Source organism: Chrysemys picta, chromosome 2 (assembly GCF_011386835.1).
Source record: "Chrysemys picta bellii isolate R12L10 chromosome 2, ASM1138683v2, whole genome shotgun sequence".
Taxonomy (NCBI): domain Eukaryota; kingdom Metazoa; phylum Chordata; order Testudines; family Emydidae; genus Chrysemys; species Chrysemys picta.
This window is the reverse complement of record NC_088792.1, coordinates 149165141-149186236: the sequence shown is the minus strand read 5'-3', so window position 1 is coordinate 149186236 and position 21096 is coordinate 149165141. Positions and strand designations below refer to the sequence as shown.

Genomic DNA, 21096 nt, shown 5'->3' with positions numbered 1-21096 from the left:
GGGCTGCCTGTCTCTGGGCTGCCCCTCTGCAGCGCCAGTACCCTTTGTGGGCCCTTAACTCGGCCTGCAGCCTGGGGTTTTTCTAGGCTGGAGTTCCCCAGCTCCCTCTGCCCTTCCCCAGCACTGCTCCACCTCAGGTACCCTGCTCAGCTTCCAGACAGCCAGGTCCTTCTCTCTCTAGGAAGCTAGAGAGAGTGGCTGTCTCAGTCTCTGGCCCTCAGTCCTCTTATAAGGGCCAGGTAGGCCCTGATTGCACTGGCTGCAGCTGTGACTGCTTTCCCCAATCAGCCCAGCTTTTCCCCTGCAGCAGCCCTCTCCCGGGCTGTTTTAAGCCCTTCAGGGCAGGAGCGGGGTGTCAGGGTTCCTTCCCCACTCTGATCTCTAAGGTACGGAAGTGGGGACCCGCATGAAAGCCCCCTAAGCTTATTTCTACCAGCTTAGGTTAAAACCTGGTACGCTGCCACCACCAAGTGATTTAACAAGAAACAGGGAAAGGACCACTTGGAGTTCCTCTTCCCCCAAAATATCCCCCCAAGCCCTTATACCCTGTCAAGGTTCCTTCCCCACTCTGAACTTTAGGGTACAGATGTGGGGACCTGCATGAAAACCTCTAAGCTTAACTACCAGCTTAGATCTGCTTTTGCTGCCATCACCCAAATGATTTATGAGTTATTTGGGAAACTCTGTCTTCCCCCCCAAAACCTTTCCCTCCCTGGGTAGCCTTGAGAGACTCCTCCACCAACTCCCTGGTGAACACCGATCCAAACCCCTTGGATCTTAAAACAAGGAGGAATTAATCATTCCCCCCCTCCCCTTCCCCGCCCCCCACCAATTCCTGGTGAATCCAGATCCAATCCCCTTGGATCTTAAAACAAGGAAAAATCAATCAGGTTCTTAAAAAGAAGGTTTTAATTAAAGAAAGAAAGGTAAAAATCATCTCTGTAAAATCAGGATGGAAAATAATTTTACAGGGTAATCAGATTCAAAGAGCCCAGAGGAACCCCCTCTAGCCTTAGGTTCAAAGTTACAGCAAACAGAGGTAAACCCTCTAGCAAAAAGGAATATTTACAAGTTGAGAAAACAAACATAAACCTAACACGCCTTGCCTGGCTGTTACTTACAAGTTTGAAATATGAGAGACTTGTTCAGAAGATTTGGAGAGCATGGATTGATATCTGGTCCCTCTTAGTCTCAAGAGCGAACAACCCCCAAAACAAAGAGCACAAACAAAAGCCTCCCCCCACCAAGATTTGAAAGTATCTTGTCCCCTTATTGGTCCTTTGGGTCAAGTGTCAGCCAGGTTACCTGAGCTTCTTAACCCTTTACAGGTAAAAGGATTTTGGTGTCTCTGACCAGGAGGGATTTTATAGTATTGTACACAGGAGGGCTGTTACCCCTCCCTTTATAGTTATGACACACCCCCTTTCCTGGGGAGGCTTGAGAATAATATCCAACCAATTGGTACAAAGTGATCAAAGACCCAAACCCCTGTGTCTTTGGACAATGGAAAAATCGGTCAGGTTCTTAAAAGAAGGATTTTATTAAAAAGAAAAGGAAAAAATCATCTCTGTAAAATCAGGATGGAAAATAACTTTACAGGGTAATCAGATTCAAAGAGCCCAGAGGAACCCCCTCTAGCCTTAGTTTCAAAGTTACAGCAAAACAGGGATAAACCTCCCTCTAGCAAAGGAACATTTACAAGTTGAGAAAAACAAAGATAAACTAATACGCCTTGCCTGGCTGTTACTTACAAGTTTGAAATATGAGAGACTTGTTCAGAGAGATTTGGAGAGCATGGATTGATGTCCAGTCCCTCTTAGTCCCAAGAGCAAACACCCACCAAAACAAAAAGCACAAACAAAAGCCTCCCCCCAAGATTTGAAAGTATCTTGTCCCCTTATTGGTCCTTTGGGTCAGGTGTCAGCCAGGTTACCTGAGCTTCTTAACCCTTTACAGGTAAAAGGATTTTGGTGCCTCTGGCCAGGAGGGATTTTATAGTATTGTACACAGGAGGGTTGTTACCCTTCCCTTTATAGTTATGACATGGGGTGACCACCCCACTACACACATGTTCAAACTTTTCGCCACAACCAGGAGGGTTAAAAACATACTTTTAAAAATGTGAACTGAGAGTTTATGTGATCACATTGTCATAGAAATTTCTGTCCATTCCAGCTGAGGAATAAGGAGAGACGGACACAGCTAGCCAAGCAAGGAGCCCCGGGAGGGGCGATCCATTTATTTCAATTGCAATTGGGTTCGAGCTCATAAGTCAGCAAGAACAAAGAAAACACTTACACCAAAGCATTATATGCAGTTGACTATGATAATCTATCGCTCTATGACTGGCCAAAATTTGCCATCATTACCATACATAATTAGCAAGTTACATGTATCTGCTTATGACCCCTTATTGTTCTTCTATTTGCCCCCTCCTCCTTGCTTATTTTGCAGACCAAGCAGTTAGCTATCTGCAGGACACAGGGACACAAAGGTCCATTGTCTCCAGGTTTGGAGTTTGGCTACATTTCCTCTCGAAGGAACTTCCTGAGTTAAGACAACCTATAGCTGACCCTGTGTGTACGTGACAAATTTGCCTCCTGGCAGTTAAGTAGAATAATTTTATATCAACATGACTCCAGGAGCTGGGGTTTGAAGAAAACCAAATACCATGAGACTTAGTCACTCTTTAAATTCTAGTCTAGACGCGGTCTGAGAGGGTCAGTGCGCCCCAAAACCAATGACAGATGTCATGTGAGGAAGAAGGGAGGGAGGCTAGAAGGGGGGAGGGATAGCTCAGTGGTTTGAGCATTGGCCTGCTAAACCCAGGGTTGTGAGTTCAATCTTTGAGGGGGCCACTTAGGGATCTGGGGCAAAAATCAGTACTTGGTCCTGCTAGTGAAGGCAGGGGGCTGGACTCAATGACCTTTCAAGGTCCCTTCCAGTTCTAGGAGATGGGATATCTCCATTAATTTATTATTTATTTATTAAGAAAAGAACACGGTTAGGATCCTCCCCTACCCCTTATGCCTCTTGGTCAGGTGGCCACTGAAGCTCTTCTTGGGCCAGATCCTCTGCAGGTGTAAATGGGCAGCTCCATTGGCTTCAGTCCTGATTTACAGCAGCCGAGGTTCTGCCTCAAAGCCTCCTGCAGTAAGGGTCCTGGACTGCTAATAGGAAACCAATTCACAGAGTGATCAGCGTTGTGTGTTTCCTCTAGGCCAGAGTCCACTGAGGACAATCCTGTGTGCAGGTGATTGTGGGACTGATTTATGGGGGATTGGTTACTCACCGCCTGCCAGAGGGCATGAGTAACGAAACATCCCCTCCTGCAGTGACCATGCATGCCCCAGGCATGAGGCACCGGAGGCAGTGAGTGCAGCTATTGTTTAAGCCCTGAGGAAGCAATCAGGACTCCCCTCTTGGGGACAGAGAGGGTTTGCGAGAGATCCGAAGGAAGGAAGGACACTGCTTCCCCAGCTCAGAGCGGGTCCTCGGACTCTACTGCAATACAAATAATAAACCAGCATCATCAGCGGGACCCTGAAGTTGCAGCCTGGTCCCTCCCTCAGTACATTTCCACTGTCTCACGTGAACGTGGCTCTGTCCATTGCAAGGACACATTTAGGCTTTGTCTGTGCTGTTTGCAGCTATACCCGTGCAAACCTTTGTGCAATCAGGATTGCACTGGTGCAAAGAAAGCCCTTTGGAGACAAGCCCCTCGCTCTTGGGGCGGGGCGGGGTGTGGGGATGTGTCCAGAGCATGGAATGAAACATTTGGAGCCCAGGGTTCCATTCCCAGCTCCGGTGCTAACTCACTGTGTGACTTTGGGCCAGTTGTTTCGCCTCGTTGTGTGTTTTCCCCACTGGAGAAAGTGGCTGGGACCCAGCCCTGCCCTTGCAGTGTGGTGCCGTGTCTGCGCTAGAGCAGCCCAGCTACGCCGCTGGAGTGTAGACGCCTGCCACAGCAAAGGCAGCAGTTTTTCCATCTCTGGAACGAATCCACCCCCTCAAGAGGCGGCAGCTTGGTCGATGGAAGAACTCGCTAGAGTGGTGCCAGTGCAGAGGCGGATTAAGGTCTCCTGGAGCCTTGGGCCAGAGCAAGTGGGGGGACCCCGGCACCGGAACCGAGGCCCTCCCCTACCCCTTCTACCTGCGGTCCCACCCCCATTCCACCCCTTCTTTCTGTGGCCCCGCCCATGGCCCCGCCCCATTCTGCCCCTTCCCCCTGTGGCTCTGTCCCCATTTCACCTACGCCCCCTCCATAGCAACATCCCCCCACCCCCGTGGCCCCAAGACTGGCAAAGCTCTGTCCCCCCGCCATGGCCCTGAGGCAGTGGCAGGGAGCAAGAGCACTTCCAGGCCCCGGGGCCGCAACCTCCCCTGCCTGCTCCGCACTTCTGCTTGGGACCGGGGTCGGGGCACTGGGGCCTCCCCTGCCATCGCGGCTTCTGCCAGGTCTCCAGGCTTCCAATTTCTGCTGGGGCGCCCATTTTCCCAGGGTCCCCCAATTGGCCGGGGCCCCTGGGCCCCGTGGACCCATTGGATAATCCGCCACTGTGCCTATGCCAAGGCGTACATCTCTCGGGGGTGTTTTCATGTCTATATTGACCTAAGTTTTAGGTGTAGACCAAGCCTGGGATGACAAATGCTCTGGCAGCAGCCAGGGTCATCGATGCTGTTCACGAGTCTGATGGTGCAGGGTCGGCCTGTTTTGTTGTTGTGGGGTCACTCCGTAACATTGGCTGCTCCTCACAATACCAGTCCCGGCAACCATTCCACACCGCCCATAACCCAGGAGCTTCTGGGTCCATAGCCACGCCGTGGGTAGAATGATCATTGAAGACAAACAGAAATCCCCAGAGAGAGCCAGGCCATAAGAAATATAGTTTATTAACAGTAACGGACAAGCCTTTGGCAGCGTGTCCATATGGACGCGAACGACACACCCCTCTCCCCATCGGCATGCGGGTGGTTTTAAAGATTAAGGCGTGAGATTTTTCAAAGGAGTCACCGAAACACACCGCCCAGCTCATGATGGTAAGGCCTAGTGGTTGGGGCATGCTGTGCATGGGGCGTTGTCTTCACTCTGGACCTACCCTGGTGTAACCGGGATCAGACTCTGGCCCAGGGGCTTTACATATTGTCTTACATTTAATCCCAAATGCTGGTGCCTGATCCAAAGCCAACAGTAAACAATACCCAGCTCTCAGACAGCACTTCTCAAGCATAGATCTCAAAGCACTTTACAAAAGGGTTCTTACTCCTGTTTTACAGATGGGGAAACTGAGGCACAGCGAGGCGCAGGGACTTGCTCAAGGTTACCCAGCAGGCCAGTGGCAGAGGTTGGCATAGGACCCAGGATCAGGCCCAACTGAGTGACATTTGTGTGACAGTTTGTCACCAAGGCGACTGTAAAGAAAAGGTCCACATCCCCCTGGGTGCGGGTCACATGAGTGCCCAGTGTGGGGCGGGCTGGCTCCATTGGAATTCCCCTCCCCAAAGCAGCAGGAAAGTCCTGGTATTTTCCACTCCCCCAGGGTGCTCAGGCCCCTGTGGTCTGGCAGGAGGAATTCCCTTGTGTTAAGAAAAGCTGCTGTCCCTGGGACTGGAGGCCCCCCTCTGGCCCTGGATCCGTCTGCCCCGACGAGGCCCATCTCAGTGACACTCGCTGAGCCTCCGTCATTCGGGGCTTCATCGAAAGCCACTCAGCACACAGCGAAAGGCTCCCATTGACTCCCGTGGTCTCAGCATCTGGCCTGGCCCCAAATTCCTGGGTAAGCGAAAGCCGCCCACTTGGCTGTGACGCTCCCGGCAGGCAGGCCGAGTTCATTGCGGGAGGTCCTGAGTGCACGGGTGTGTGAGACACACCAAGCTGCACAACGGAGCTAGTTACACACTGCCGGGAGGGACTGCGACCCCGTTACATTTACACACATTTCACCCTATTTACATAGTTCAGCGTTAGCCAGAGCTCCTCTCTCCAGACACGGGCGGATGCTGCTGGGGCTGACGTTACTACAGGCAGCAGTGCTATTTACACGGGCAAGAGATGAACTGGGCACTCTAATTCTGGCTCCCATGAAAATTTCCCGTGGGCCCCTGCCTCCCTTCCTTGTTTCCTCATCACCTTCCTTGTTTCCTCTGGGCTGAGTCCCTCGTCATGGGGGCTGCTCCCGGCTCCCCTGCTCTGGGCGAATTGCTTGTGTTATGAACAGCCTGGCCAGGGAGAGTATTGGAGAATCATCACCCGTGCAAGGTGCAGAGAGTGAGAGGGGCGGAGAAGACATGGCCAAGGCCCCCACAGCCAGGGGAGCCAGCAGCAGGGTTGTGCTGGGGGGAGGAGCTCTACTATTCACTAGGGCAGGTTGCAGAAACTCCCCCACCCCCCGCTTCCATCCATCCTCCTGGCCACAGTTGGTTCCCAACAGGCAGACATGTGACAGGAGCTGGAGCTCCCGGGATGACCTGGACAATGTCCTGTATCTGCTCCCGACAGAAGGGGCAAGGCTGGTTGTTGTGGAACACCTCCTGGGCACAACAGTGGCAGAGAGTGGCGTGGCCGCAGGGCTGCAGCAGAGCGTTGGCCTCGTGTGAGCAGCAAATGACGCACTCCTCCACGTCGCCTCCCAGGAGAGAGCTGTAATCTCTGCACGCCGGCGCTGCGGAGACAGGAGCATGGCGTTAAAGGGGCAGGCGAGGCATCTTCCCCTGCTGGGCTGATGTCCTGCCCTATCCCACCTCTCCCAGCCCTCGAGAGCTCCTGGGCACTAGTGAGCTAGGATCAGAGAGATTTTCCCTCCACCTTGGAATGACCCCCCCACACACAACTGCTGCAACAGTGGTTTGATAACCACTTTGTGGACACTCCCTCAGCTGACCCAGTGACACAGCCTGTCCGAGGGCTGTCCCCTTCGCTTCCGACCCTGCGCCTGGGGCTGTGGTTAACAATCCCTGGCTGCTCAGGTGACCCTCAGTGGTTAGTGGAGGTGAGGGAGCCCGTCTCTGCTGGGACTTCCAGAACGGACAGATGGGCAGCGCTTCCACACCGCCAGAGCTCCTAGGGCTACCAGGGCCTTCTGTCGGGGCAGGCTGACCACAGGCCAGGCACAGCACCGAGCGATGAGATCCTGGGCTAGCTGGACCATCGGGCTGACCCAGTCTGGCCGTTCTCATGTATGTCAGGACATGGCCCGTCCTGGGTTGGCTCCATGCCCCCAGAGGAAATGGAGCAAAAGGAGCCGGGGGTCAGAGCCACCTTCAGCCACTGACCATGAGGCCTGGCAGGATACGACGGCCTGGGGGCTGGGGCGGGATCACAGATGCCTCCACGGAGCCTTGTGGGATCTAGGAGAGGAAAACACAGAGTCCAGGATTAGCCTCAATGAATATAAACCTCTCTCAACAGACCCCAGAGGGAACGAGTCCCTGGCTGCTCACTCCAGGGGACCAGAGTCCACCCTGCAACAGCCCCCTGAGCTGCCGGGCCAGGCCCTCCAGGGCAGTGTCTGTGCCAAGCCCCGGAGGGGCAGGAAATCGGATCGCACCTCCCAGGGAGATCGGCATTCATGCAATGTGGGAATCCCCACCCTCTCCTCACACCCACCCTGCTCCTGCCCTCCGAGACCCGCACCATGGGCAGAGACAGAAAATGGGCTGGGATTAGCCAAGGTCACATAGATCCTTCGGCCTCCTCTGAAATCCCCCCCAGCCAGGGTGTGGGGCGGTGTGGGCAGCCCCTGCAGTCAGTGGGATGTGAGGTGGGGCAGTGAGGGCAGCTCCCGCAGTCAGTGGGGTGTGAGGTGGGGCAGTCGGGGCAGGGCATTCTGCCTTTCTATGCCCACACTCCAAAGGGCAGCTCTGCCTTGCAGAGCTCCTTCTGTCTGAGCCAAGAAGAGCAGCCAGTCGTCGCCATGTCTCTCATCCCCTGGCTTCCCTCCCTGAGCTGCCTGTCAATCCCACCCCATGTGGGGTGGCCCCTGCAGTCCACGCAGGAGGGAATGAAACATCTCCTCAGATGTGCTGTGTGGACCGTGAGCCCAAGGCATCAGTCCCCAGCCAGCGCTGCTGCATGCTCACCCAGAAGCTGGACTGCCTTGGTCTGTCCATAGACATCAATGACGGCCCAGAGACGGCCTCTCACGGGGACGCCGGTCAGCAGAGGCAAATTCCGGGCCTCTTGCTGGCTGCGGAAGAAAACTCTGCCTCTGTGGTCCACCCAGAACATGAGGATGGTGCCTTCCTCTATGCACTGGTCTGGCAGGACTGCAGCCCAGGTCTTCCCCTGCATGACCAGGTGGGGGCACGCAAATGGAGGGAGGTGACCAGGGTCCATCTTGGAGGGGTCCATGGAGGTGAAGCCCACTCTCAGTCCCCCATGCCAACGGGCCTCCTTCTTCAGGATCTTCAGCGTCACCTTCTCGTGGAGCTGGATGGGCCGGTTGGTGAAGACGATGCCGTCATGAAAGCTGCTGCCCCGCTCAGCCACATGGTGGAACTCATCCAGGAGGACCTGGGAGCCATGGGTGATGGGGTGGAAGAAGAGGGCCCGGGAAGTGTCCCCGTCAATATTCTCCACACCTGTGTGAGACACAGGAGGAAGGAATGAGCTAGTGATGCTCCGTGCAGCTGCTAGATGTTCTGTGCCCAGTCCTGCCAGGCCAAGCATCTGCAGCCCCATCTAACCAGTGCACTCTGCCCCCTGCCACAGGCCCTCCAAGGTTGGGGGGCAGAGCGCTGGAGACTAGGCTCCAGTGTGACACCAGGTCCCCCCACTGATTGCCGTGGGGTTACTCCACAGCTACGCCCATGCAGTGTTTGCAATGTAGGGGTCACAGCCACCTTGCCCTTCCCGTAGTGTTAAATGGAAAGGGGTTCTGGTGAGATGGGGGAAGGGTCTTTGTCTGGGAGAGGCTGAGAGCCCCTGAGAGCAGACCCCGCCCCTTATCTGTAGAGACTGGCCTCCTCCCTGCACTGCTCTGCCTCTGACCCACAGGACACGTATCCTGCTCCCACCATCAAGTTCAGGGTGGACTTGGCTCACCTTCCTGTGGGGTTTCAAGAGCCTGACCCCAGCGCTGTCTTCCCCAAGCCACAAAGCAGAAGGGACCATGCCAAGAACTGTCTGATCTGCCTGTTTCAAAACCCCACCCACCAACACCAGCAGGGTCTTCTGCCCTCAGGGACTACACCCCTCTTGAACCCACTCCCCATGTTCCTCCCCTCGCAGCCTTCTTCGCATTGTTGCACCAGGGATCCCTCAGCATGCCATGAAAGCAACACCATCTCCTGAGCACGTATCAGTTCAGTCCTAACGTTTCTCATGCTGATACCTCGGTCCCCCTTAGCCCTACCCTGGAAGGGCCCGGTCTCCTGGGTTGAGAGGAGAATTCAATCTCCTAGGCTGGAATTCCCCTCCGGTGGGGAATTCCCTGTGTTGATCCGATCCTTTTCCCAGGCTGTTTATCCCGAGGAAGGAAAGTTCATCTCCCTGCTGTGCACTATCTCTCTAGGCCAGCTGCAGCTGTGACCCTTGCTCCTCCTTGGCCAGGAGTCCTGTCTCTTGAGTCATAGATACTAATCATGTTGAGAGGAAAAACAACCTTGGTGCTTATCTGAATTCACTGTGGATTTGACTTCAAGTCAGAAAGAAAGTGAAAGGTTCTGAGCCGGGCAATGAGAGATCTGGGTAACCGGGAGCACTGGGGCACTGTCAGGGTCATTCACCGGGAGAGGTTTGGCTGCCTCACTGGGGAGGGTGACCAGAGGTACCGATATTAGGGGCTTTGTCTTATATAGGCTACTATGACCTCTCCTCCCCATGTCCAGGTTTCTCACCCTGGCTGTCTGGCCAATCACGGGGTGCAGCAGCTAATCACAACCCCAGAATGTATCTGCAGCCTGGGCTTGTGACTCCACTGGCTCCCCAACAGCCAGCTGGCACACAAGCTATGTAAACAAATGCGGCTTCCTCCCCAGATACTACGCCGCCGGGAAGAGGCATTTGAGCAGCTACGCCTACACTACAGCCTATGGTGGCAGAACTTACATCACCCAGGGGTGTGAATAAACCACCCCCCGAGCGACGTATGTTACACTGACCCAAGTTCTCGTGTCCACAGCGCTGTGTCGGCGGGGGAGCGTCTCCTCCCGCCGAATAGCTCCTGCCGCTCGCTGGGACTGGAGGGGTTAAGCTGACGGGAGAGCTCTCTCCCCTCGGCCTGGGAACAGCTGTGCCACTGTAAACTCTAGGGTAGCCACAGCCTTAGGCTGGGGTTTTCAAAGGCCTAAGGGAGACAGGCACCAAAATCCCATCGGCTGTCAGTGGGAGCTGAAAATCCCAGCCTTAGACACGACAGTGACGGGTGCCAAAGCGAACTCTAGCCAGACAGGTAGCCAAACGGTCTGCGATTTTGCCTGCTTGCCCACCCCCCCTAAAGATTCTGGCCCATGCCCGGGTGAAAGAGCCCTCTAGCGGTGCAGCTCTCAACTGGGGGCTCAGGGGGCCGTGAGCAGGTTTTGGGGTTCCCCCAAAATAAGTGTGTTCATTTTCCTGAATGGTACATTGGAACCTATCAGTGCAGCAGGGCTGGCGTTAGGGGACAGCAAGCAGGGTAATTGGCCAGGTCCCCATGCCACAGGGGCCCTGCATGGCAGGGCTCGGGATTCAGCCCCGGGCAGCCCGGTTCAGGCATATTAATATTTGAACTTAATATTCATTTTTTTTTATTTTTGTACCTATATTATCCTTTTCTTTTGTATATTATCCAGGAAGTTTTTGGAGAGTGTTGGGGACAACTTCCTGGTGCAAGTCCTGGAGGAACCAACTAGAAGCCGTGCTCCTCTTGACTTACTGCTCACAAACAGGGAAGTATTGGTAGGGGAAGTAGAAGTGGGTGGCAACCTGGGAGGCAGTGACCATGAGATGGTCAAGTTCAGGATCCTGACAAAAGGAATAAAGGAGAGCAGCAGAATACGGACCCTGGACTTGAGAAAAGCAGACTTTGACTCCCTTAGGGAACCGATGGGCAGGATCCTCTGGGAGGCTAATATGAGGGGGAAAGGAGTCCAGGAGAGCTGGCTGAATTTTAAAGAAGCCTTATTGAGGCCGCAGGAACAAACCATCCTGAAGTGCAGAAAGAATAGTAAATATGGCAGGCGACCAGCTTGGCTTAACAGTGAAATCCTTGGTGAGCTTAAACACAAAAAGGAAGCTTACAAGAAGTGGTCACTTGGACAGATGACTTGGGAGGACTATAAAAATATTGATCCAACATGCAGGGGTGTAATCAGGAAGGCCAAAGCACAATTGGAGTTGCAGCTAGCAAGGGATGTGAAGGGTAATGAGAAGGGTTTCTACAGGTATGTTAGCAACAAGAAGAAGGTCAGGGAAAGTGTGGGCCCCTTACTGAATGAGGGAGGCAACCTAGTGACAGATGATATGGAAAAAAATTAAGTACTCAATGCTTTTTTTGCCTCGGTCTTCACAGACAAGGTCAGCTCCCAGACTGCTGCACTGGACAACACAGTATGGGGAGGAGGTGACCAGCCCTTGGTGGTGAAAGAACAGGTTAAGGACTATTTAGAAAACCTGGACATGCACAAGTCCATAGGGCCGGATCTAATGCATCCAAGGGTGCTGAGGGAATTGGCTGATGTGATTGCAGAGCCATTGGCCATTATCTTTGAAAATTCATGGTGATTGGGGGAGGTCCTGGATGACTGGAAAAAGGCAAATATAGTGGTCATCTTTTAATGAAGAGAAGAAGGAGAATCTGGGGAACTACAGACCGGTCAGCCTCACCTCAGTCCCCAGAAAAATCATTGAGCAGGTCTTCAAGGAATTCAATTTGAAGCACTTGGAGAAGAGGAAGGTGATCAGGAACAGTCAACAAGGATTCACCAAGGGCAAGTCATGCCTGACCAACCTGATTGCCTTCTATGATGAGATAACTGGCTCTGTGGATATGGGGAAAGCAGTGGACGTGATATACCTTGACTTTAGCAAAGCTTTTGATACGGTCTCCCACAGTATTCTTGCCAGCAAGTTAAAGAAGTATGGGCTGGATGAATGGACTATAAGGTGGATAGAAAGCTGGCTTGATCATTGGGCTCAATGGTAGTGATCAACAGCTCGAAGTCGAGTTGGCAGCCGGTATCAAGCGGAGTGCCCCAGGGGTCAGTCCTGGGGCCGGTTTTATTCAACATCTTCATTAATGATCTGGATGATGGGATGGATGCACCCTCAGCAAGTTTGTGGATAACACAAAGCTGGGGGGAGAGGTAGATACACTAGAGGGTAGGGATAGGGTCCAGAATGACCTAGACAAATTGGAGGCTTGGGCTAAAAGAAATCTAAGGTTCAACAAGGACAAGTGCAGAGTCCTGCATTAGGACAGAAGAATCCCAAGCACTGCTACAGACTGGCTAAGTAGGTTGTCACGGAGTGTGGCGGAGTCAGGGCCCTGTACCCCCCCACCTGCGATTCACCATGACTCTCAGCCAGCCAGTAAAACAGAAGGTTTATTAGACGACAGGAACACAGCCTAAAATAGAGCTTGTAGGTACAGAGAACAGAACCCCTCAGTCAGGTCCATCTTGGGGGGCAGGAAGCCCAGATCCTGGTTCTGGGCCTCCCTCCATTTCCACAGCCAGCTCCAAACTGAAACCCCCTCCAGCTCCTCCTCTAGCCTTTGTCTCTTTCCTGGGAAAGGCGGCCACCTGATCTCTTTGTTCTCCAACACCTTCAGTTCACACCTTGCAGGGGAGGGGCCCAGGCCATCAGTTGCCAGAAGACAGGGTGTCAGCCATTCTCTGTGCAGGCAGCATCACACTGGCCCTCTAGGGCTCTGCAACAATCACACACCTTATCTCACCACTTAGATACTTAAGAAATGCATAGGGGAAACTGAGCACCACATAGTATTCGGAGAAAACATTAAGAATGTTCCCACTTCGTCATAGCAGTGCTGCAGAAAAGGACCTGGGGATTACAGTGGACAAGAAGCTGGATATGAGTCAACAGTGTGCCCTTGTTGCCAAGAAGGCTAATGGCATATTGGGCTGCGTTAGTGGGAGCATTGCCAGCAGATCGAGGGAAGCGATTATTCCCCTCTGTTCGGCACTGGTGAGGCCACATCTGGAGTATTGCGTCTAGTTTTGGGCCCTCCACTACAGAAAGGATGTGACAAATTGGAGAGAGTCCAGCAGAGGGCAATGAAAATGATTAGGGGGTTGGGGCACATGACTTACGAGGAGAGGCTTAGGGAACTAGGCTTGTTTAGTCTGCAGAAGAGAAGAATGAGAGGGGATTTGATAGCAGCCTTCAACTACCTGAAAGGGGGTTCCAAAGAGGATGGAGCTCGGCTGTTCTCAGTGGTGGCAGATGACAGAACAAGGAGCAATGGTCTCAAGTTGCAATGGGGGAGGTCTAGGTTGGATATTAGGAAAAACTATTTCACTAGGAGGATGGTGAAGCACTGGAATGGGTTAGTTAGGGAGGGTGGAATCTCCTTCCTTAGAGGTTTTTGAGGCCCGGCTTGACAAAGCCCTGGCTGGGATGATTTAGTTGGGGATTGGTCCTGCTTTGAGCAGAGGGTTGGACTAGATGACCCCCTGGGGTCTCTTCCAACTCTAATCTTCTATGATTCTAGGTGTGTGTGTGTAGCTGTATAACTATCCTTTAATACAGCTGTTAATCCACTGGCTATGCAGAAAAACAGCTGTTGTGGCATGGCTGGGGGTGGGCATAGAGTTTTTATGGCATGTTGCATGGGAGCCTCCGAATCCCTGCTCTAGAGGGAACAAGTCTCGCAGCCCCACCTTGCTCCAGCCCCAGAGCCTGGCCTGGACTAGGCTGTGCTGGCAGGGTTGAGAGGGGAGTATAGTCTGTCTAGTGATTCCTTCTGGGGAGGAGGGCAGAGGAGAAAGGGATGCAGAAGAGTGAAACAGAGTGAGGGAAAGAGAGCGCCAGGGCTTTATGCTATGGCCTGACATTCTCCTCCCAACCCAGGGCACAAGTGAAATTAGTTTGGTACCTAAATGAACACCTAAAACAAGCACTGAAGACCCTATTTGTGTCATAAAAGCACCACCCAGTGTGGCCATCCCTCTGGGCTTGGATTGGTCAGCACAGAGGGGCATGAGCAGAAGGGGCTGCAGCTCAGGGCTTGGGGGGGGAGGGGGAGAATCGCTGTATCGTGAGCGCAAGTTCTCTGCGGTAGGGAAAGGCTCATTCCTTAACATGCCAGATCCTCAGCTGGTGTAAATCGGTGCCGCTCCATCCATGTCACATTGTGCAAAAAGGACCTAGTGATTTAGGAGCCATTTTCAGAAGGGACTTGGACAATTATGCCCCTAAGTCCCATTGACTTTCAATGAAATTTAGGCTCCTAAGGGCCAAATTTGTAACCACGTTTAGGCACCTAATATGCAAATAGGTGACTTGCGAGATTGTCAAAAGTGCCTGGGCTCCCATCCCATGTGAATTCAATGGGAGCCGGGTGCTTTGCGAATCCCTGCAGGCACTAAACTGCATCTATAGGGGCCTAAACCCCTTTGAAAATCTGACCCTAATTGACTCCGTTGCTTTCGAAAATGGGACCTACTCTCCTGCATCATTTAAAAATGTTACCCATAGACCACAGCAACTGAAGCTACAATTTACCCCAGGTACAGATCTGGTCCATGTCATGTCTGTACAGCGCACAGCATAATGGGACCCCAAACCTGACCCTTTGATTAGGGCCACGAGGTGCAGCTGTAATATAGCTACTGATGCTAGAGTAGCTCTCAGCGGTCTGGCTGGAACGCCCAGCTCCCACCTGGCCACATGTGCTGGCCAATGTGAAATCTGTCAAATCGAAGGGCTTCCATGCCATTTCTGCCATTTCTCTGTGCATGTAGCAAGGAACGGCTGCCTTCGCCCACAGGCAGAGAATGCCTGTTCAGCCAGATTCCAGGGCTCCTCCTGGCTTCACCGCTCAGGCGACGGTTTGTTTTGTTCCTAACAGTGTGTTCAGGGTGTCTGGGCAGCTGGTTGCTCTTCTCCTTCCCCCAGTCTGGCCCCAAAATCCCTGCTCTGCTGCACAGTGAAAACTGCCCTGGAATGACTCCTGACTTACACCTCAGAGCAAGATCAGGCCCCTTGGCTTCACATCTGCAACCTCCTAGATTTGCCGCAGGTTCCTTGGCCACACCTGCCTGGCAGCCCCCTCCTCCCTTCCCGTCAGATTCCTCCTTCACCAACCCACCTGCCTCGGCTGGTCTCCACACCACCAATCATTGCGTTCCCTCCCCGAGCTGTTGCCTGTGTCTGCACTGGGGCTGAGTAACTGTAAACTCCTCGGGGCAGCGGCCTGCCCTCCCTGATTGTTTGCTCAGGCCTAGGCACTGCTGCTCTCATTGCCTGCACGGCAGGAAGGTCTGGCCCGAGGCCCCATTGTGCCGGGCACTGCGCAGGCACAGAACAGAGAGACAGCCCCTCCTAAAGCCGCTTACAGGCTCTGCTGAGCACTTGGTAGACCTACAATATGCTCCCTGGGGGCGCTCTCTCTTTCCTCACCAGATCATGTCCTGGCACCAGTGCGGGGAGCTCCCATTGAACTCAATGGCTGTGGCCCCTTATGCCCAAGTTCCTGGCTAACAGGACCCAGTGCCTGTCACCTTTCAGACTGGTTCACTCCAGGCGCTGGTGGTACAATTGGTATTGCCCCAGGGCTGGGCAGTGAGTGGGCTGGAGGCCTGCTGTGCCCTGTCTATGCTGGCCAGCAGTGCTGTGAATGGGAGACAAAACTCTGAGCAGAACACGGCCTGGATTATATCCACTATTCCTGTCACTCCCTCACTACAGCCCTCACAAAGCCTTATCTGAGACTGCTACATCAACAACAGATACAGTATGTAGTGCTGGGAAAGTCCGTGATAACATGCTTAATGGCACTGTTACCATTACAGGTAGATTAGCTATTGCTGGAGATAAGTAACATGTGCTCAAGCCAAGGACAAACACAGTGGGTCTATTCTTACATGAGTTCCACCAACAGCCGCAGCTGGAATGTTGTGGAGACCTGGGCAGGTCTTGGAATGTATTGGAGACAATTTTTTATTTCAGAAGGTAGAGAAAGCCATGATGGGAGAGGGTGGTCCAGATTTGATTTTGACAAATAGGGAGGAACTGGTAGAGAATTTGAAAGTGGAAGGCAGCTTGGGTGAAAGTGCTCATGAAATGGTAGAGTTCATGATTCTAAGGAATAGTAGGAGGGAGAACAGCACAATAAAGATAATGGATTTCAAGGAGGCAGACTTTAGCAAACTCAGGGAGTTGGTAGGTAAGATCCCATGGGTAGCAAGTCTAAGGGGAAAAACAGTTCAAGAGAGTTGGCAGTTTTTCAAAGAAACATTGTTAAGGGCACAAAAGCAAACTATCCCACTGCGTAGGAATGATAGGAAGTCTGGCAAGAGACTACTCTGCCTTTACCAGGAGATCTTCAATGATCTGAAACTCAAAGAAGAGTCTTACAGAAAGTAGAAACTAAGTCAAATTACACAGGATGAATATAAACAAACACCACAAGCATGTAGGGACAAAATTAGAAAGTCAACAGCACAAAACAAGATCAAACTAGCTAGAGACATGAAGGGTAACAAGAAAACATTCTACAAATACATTAGAAGCAAGAGAAAGACCAAGGACAGGGTGGGCCCGTTACTCAATGTGGGGGGGAGAAACAATAACAGAAAATGTAGAAATGGCAGATGTAGTAAATGACTTTTTTGTTTCATTTTTCACCAAGAAGGTTAGTAGCGGTTGGACGTCTAACAGTGAATGCCAGTGAAAATGAGGTAGGATCTGAAGCTAAAATAGGGAAAGAACAAGTTAAAAATTACTTAGACAAGTTAGATGTCTTCAAGTCACCAGGGCCTGATTAAATACAGCCTAGAATACTCAAGGCAAAGGCAGATTACAGTTTTGTGGGGCCCTGGGCCAGAGCAGGTGGGGGCACCTCCCAACCCCTTCCACCTGCAGCACCTCTGGCCTCCCCCGCCACTCCTGCCAGGGAGCAGGAGCGGGGTGAAGGGGCTTGCCCTGCTCCATCTGCCCAGCACTCTTGCCGCGGAGCGGGGTAAGCCCCAGTGCTCTGACCCCGTTCTCCAGCAGGAGTGCCGAGCAAGCAGGCGGAGCAAGTTGGGACGCAGGGGCGCCCATTTTTCTGGAGTCACCCAATTGGCCATGTCCCTGGGCATGGGCCCCATTGCCCCAGTGGCTAATCCACCACTGACTCAAGGAGCTGACAGAAGAGATATCAGCCATTAGTGATTATCTTTGAAAAGTCATGGAAGTCAGGAGAGATTCCAGAGGGCTGGAAAATGGCAAATGTAGTGCCCATCTATAAAAAAGGGGAATAAGGACAACCCAGGGAATTACAGATCAGTCAGCTTAATTTCAAATAATGGAGCAAATAATTAAGCAATCAATTTGTAAACATCTAGAAGATAATAAGGTGATAAGTAATAGTCAGCAAAGATTTGTCAAGAACAAATTGTTTCAAACCAACCTGATAGCTTTCTTTGACAGGGTACCAAGCCTTGTGGATAGGGGGGGGAAGTGGTAGATGTGATACGTCTTGACTTTAGTAATGCTTTTGATATTGCCTTCTCAGAAACAAACTAGGGAAATGCAACCTAGATGGAGCTACTATAAGGTGGGTGCAAAACTGTTTGGAAAACCATTCCCAGAGAGTAGTTATCAGTGGTTCACAGACAAGCTGGAAGGGCATAACGAGTGGGGTCCGCAGGGATCAGTTCTGGGTCTGGTTCTGTTCAGTATCTTCATCAATGATTTAGATAATGGCATAGAGAGTATGCTTGTAAAGTTTGCAGACAATACCAAGCTGGGAAGGGTTGCAAGTGCTTTGGAGAATAGGATTAAAATTAAAAATGATCTGGACAAGCTGGAGAAATGGACTGAAGTATATAGGATGAAATTCAATAAAGGACAAATGCAAAGTACTCCACTTAGGAAGAAAGATGGAGAAAAATTGTTTTTCTTAACCTCCGAGGCTAGGGAATGGGCTTAAATTGCAGCAAGGGCAATTTAGGTTGGACATTACGAAAAACTTCCCAACTGTCAGGGTGGTTAAGCACTGGAATAAATTGCCCCGGGAGGTTTTGGAATCTCCATCATTGGAGGTTTTTAAGAGCAGGTTAGACAAACACCTGTCAGGGATGGTCTAGATAATATTTAGTTCTGCCACAAGTGCAGGGGACTGGCCTAGATGACCTCTCGAGGTCCCTTCCAGCCCCGTGATTCTAGGATTCTGTTCAAGCCAGCTTACAGTGCTCTGGGAAGGTGAGTCATGGATTCCCAGCGTTACTCTCCTCGGCCATCCTTATGGTGAGCTACCTGTCTTGGTTATCGCTGTGCCCCCAGCACCACAGGAGCTCAGCACCGCACAGTCTGTGACACAGTCTTACACATGCCTGGGTGACAGGGCAATGAGCCCCAGGTACTAATGGCAACCGAGGCACCAAGCAGCTAAGTGACTTGCCCGGGGTCACACAGGGTGTCTGTGGCAGAGCATGGGATCAGCCGGCTCTTTTTGGAGGGGAGTTATTGTTCATTTACAGCCCAGAAGCTCCAGTCATCCCTTCCTGCACACACTACCTTGGCGAAACAACCAGGGCTCAGCGGGGTTGGTGTGCAGTGGGATGGTGCACTGGCACCTCGCTCTACCTGCGAGCTGCTTTGCCAGAATCCCAGGTTTCACTTTAAAAACCCTCAGTCCGTAGCCACAAAGAAACCCTCAGCAATGTGAGCCCAGCATCACAAGCTCCAAGGTGGCTACTTGACTCTGCTGGGAGCCTGGGACAATAGCTCTGGGAGGTCTGAGCTGCCCCATTCACCTCTGTGATGCACAGTGATGCTAGCATACAAATCTCCACTGTTAACTCTTTCATCCCTCATGTAAGAGAGGAGAGGGAGGGTCGCAGATCTGTACATGGACAGACTGCAGCGGCAGGACACTCGACAGGTCTGCTCCAGCGCGACAGTTTTGCTGTTTCTAGATGTCAGGACTCCTGAGGTCTATTCCCAGCTCTGCCACTGACTTGCTGGGTGACCTTGGGCGAGTCGCTTAGCCCGCTGTCTCCAGGTGTAAAATGGGAAATACTCACAACAGCTTATTTCTATCGCTCCTTCTGCAATGAGCTGCAGCCACATGCACACAGGGTTCAGCAACTCATATGTAATCTTCAGCTAAATATGGACAAATGCAAAGTACTCCACTTGGGAAGGAAGATGGAGAAAAAATATTTTTCTTGACCTCTGAGGGGAAAGCAGTGGCTCCGTGAGCTGGAAGGAAAGGCAGATGAAGGATGCTTTGTTGGTTCTAGCCTGGCCCCTAGACCAGCAGTGCAGCTTCTGCTCTGCCACAGACTCCGAGGGTGAGTTACTTAGGGCTTGACTACCCAGTGCCTTGGTTCACCCCAGAGGGGGTCAGTTCTGGCAGGTGCCAGCTTGCTGCTTGCTAACTGGCTTGTGTGGCCCCTGCTGCACACACCCTGAAAGTTCTCTAGTGTATGTCACTCCAGCCCTGCAAACAGTGCTCTGTTAGCCTGTACGAGGGCACCAGCAGTGTCCACATGGGCCAGTCACACACGCACTCGAATGTACAGCCCTGTGGAGCGGGCGAATGCAGCAGGCAGGCAAACCTTTCGTCTCCCTGTGCTTGGTCCCTACTCCAGCCATGGGGCTAACCCCACAAGAGAGGATACCTGGGAGGTGCCCAGTTACTATGGTAAAGCCCATCGACAAATCACACCTGGCAGGCTGGGGCAGCCCCAGGATGTGATATGATCAGGGTATATCGCACGGCCACTCTCCACAGCTCTATCCTTCCACTGAGACAGGGCTGAACTCGGATCCCAAAGCTGGCAAAAGCCAGGTTGCAATCTACACCTTCAGCATTTCACCCATCGCTTTCCAACCCCCACCTGCCAGTGCAGGTGCTGCCTTGCTGTACTGCAGGCAACTGCATCCCTCTGCCCCGGGTGACAGGACCACGCAGTGTGCCAGGATCATTCCCTCTTACCTGGCTGCTGGCTTAAACAGATCCCCATTGCAGGCTGGGTGAGGTTTCTCTTCACAGTCTCAGGCAGCCCTGAAAGTCCGTTTCTGTCCTCTCACCTCAAGAGGGACCAGGAGCTCCATCCGTGCAGTGCCGGCCCCATGCCAGCCAGACTCATTTTTATACGAGCCGTGTGGTGATCATGTTACACCCCCAGCGAGTGAACAACTGACACTCCCATTGTCACATGGTCTGACTGTTTGTGCTTTGCGGATTTCCAATATCCATTTTAAACTGAACACCAGCTGGCTTCGTGCCCGGAGCTGTCGGATGCCCAGTGGAGGAGCAGAGCAGTAGGGATTTTCCTGCCTCCAGCTTGGCTCCTACAGCTGGGAGCGGATCTCATGGTGATCAGGATCCTGCTCCAGGGACTCCCCCCCCGAGAAATGCAGCAGCCTTGGAGATCAGGTGCTGAACTGGGGTGGTGCTCTGGAGCTTCTGGTGTCCATGTGCTGCAGGCAGGGGCACCACTGGGCATTTCTCGAGCCAACAGGACTGCCCCATAGCCTCCAGTTCATGGAATAATCCCTGTGGGTGAGGCTCTGCTCCTGTCTTTTTCCAGACAGGATTTCTTTACGAAGTCTGTTCCCACCCCCTTTACCGACTGTGCTGCAGCTTTAACAGTAGCCTGAGCCTCTAGGACCCAGAGAGGTGGAAGAGTCCCAGACCGGAGTCCTATGAGCCCGATCAGCTGGCACAGGCCAGCCACAGCTGTCTACTTGCAATGCAGACGCACCCTAAGCCCTCCTGAGCCCCCAGAGGAAAGACCTCCTCTGGCCTTGACTCTACCAGCCTACAGCTTCTTCACTTTCTCTCTCCCCCCTTCCTGCTTCCTGCCTGTGCCTTGTTCCTTGGCGTTAACGAGGTTACTAGCTATGAACTCGCTCCAGCCTGTCTTCAGTCTCTCAGCGGGGCCCAGTTCCCATTGTCCAGCGTGCACAGTGCCAGCAGTTGCAGTGACCAGAGTGCT

General features: G+C 52.6%; 1 protein-coding gene across 1 annotated transcript; it reads right to left on the bottom strand.

The window, feature by feature from the left end:
• Window positions 1–4873: 4873 nt before the first annotated feature.
• NEURL3 (neuralized E3 ubiquitin protein ligase 3) lies at window positions 4874–20703 on the bottom strand. The gene is made up of 4 exons (XM_024110479.3): window positions 20091–20703; window positions 8080–8580; window positions 7273–7347; window positions 4874–6662 (listed from the first exon to the last, which is right to left on the bottom strand). Exons 1-4 carry the CDS (start codon window positions 20116–20118, stop codon window positions 6352–6354), a joined length of 915 nt encoding a protein of 304 aa, XP_023966247.2. The 5' UTR covers window positions 20119–20703; the 3' UTR covers window positions 4874–6351.
• Between the last annotated feature and the right edge of the window lie 393 nt (window positions 20704–21096).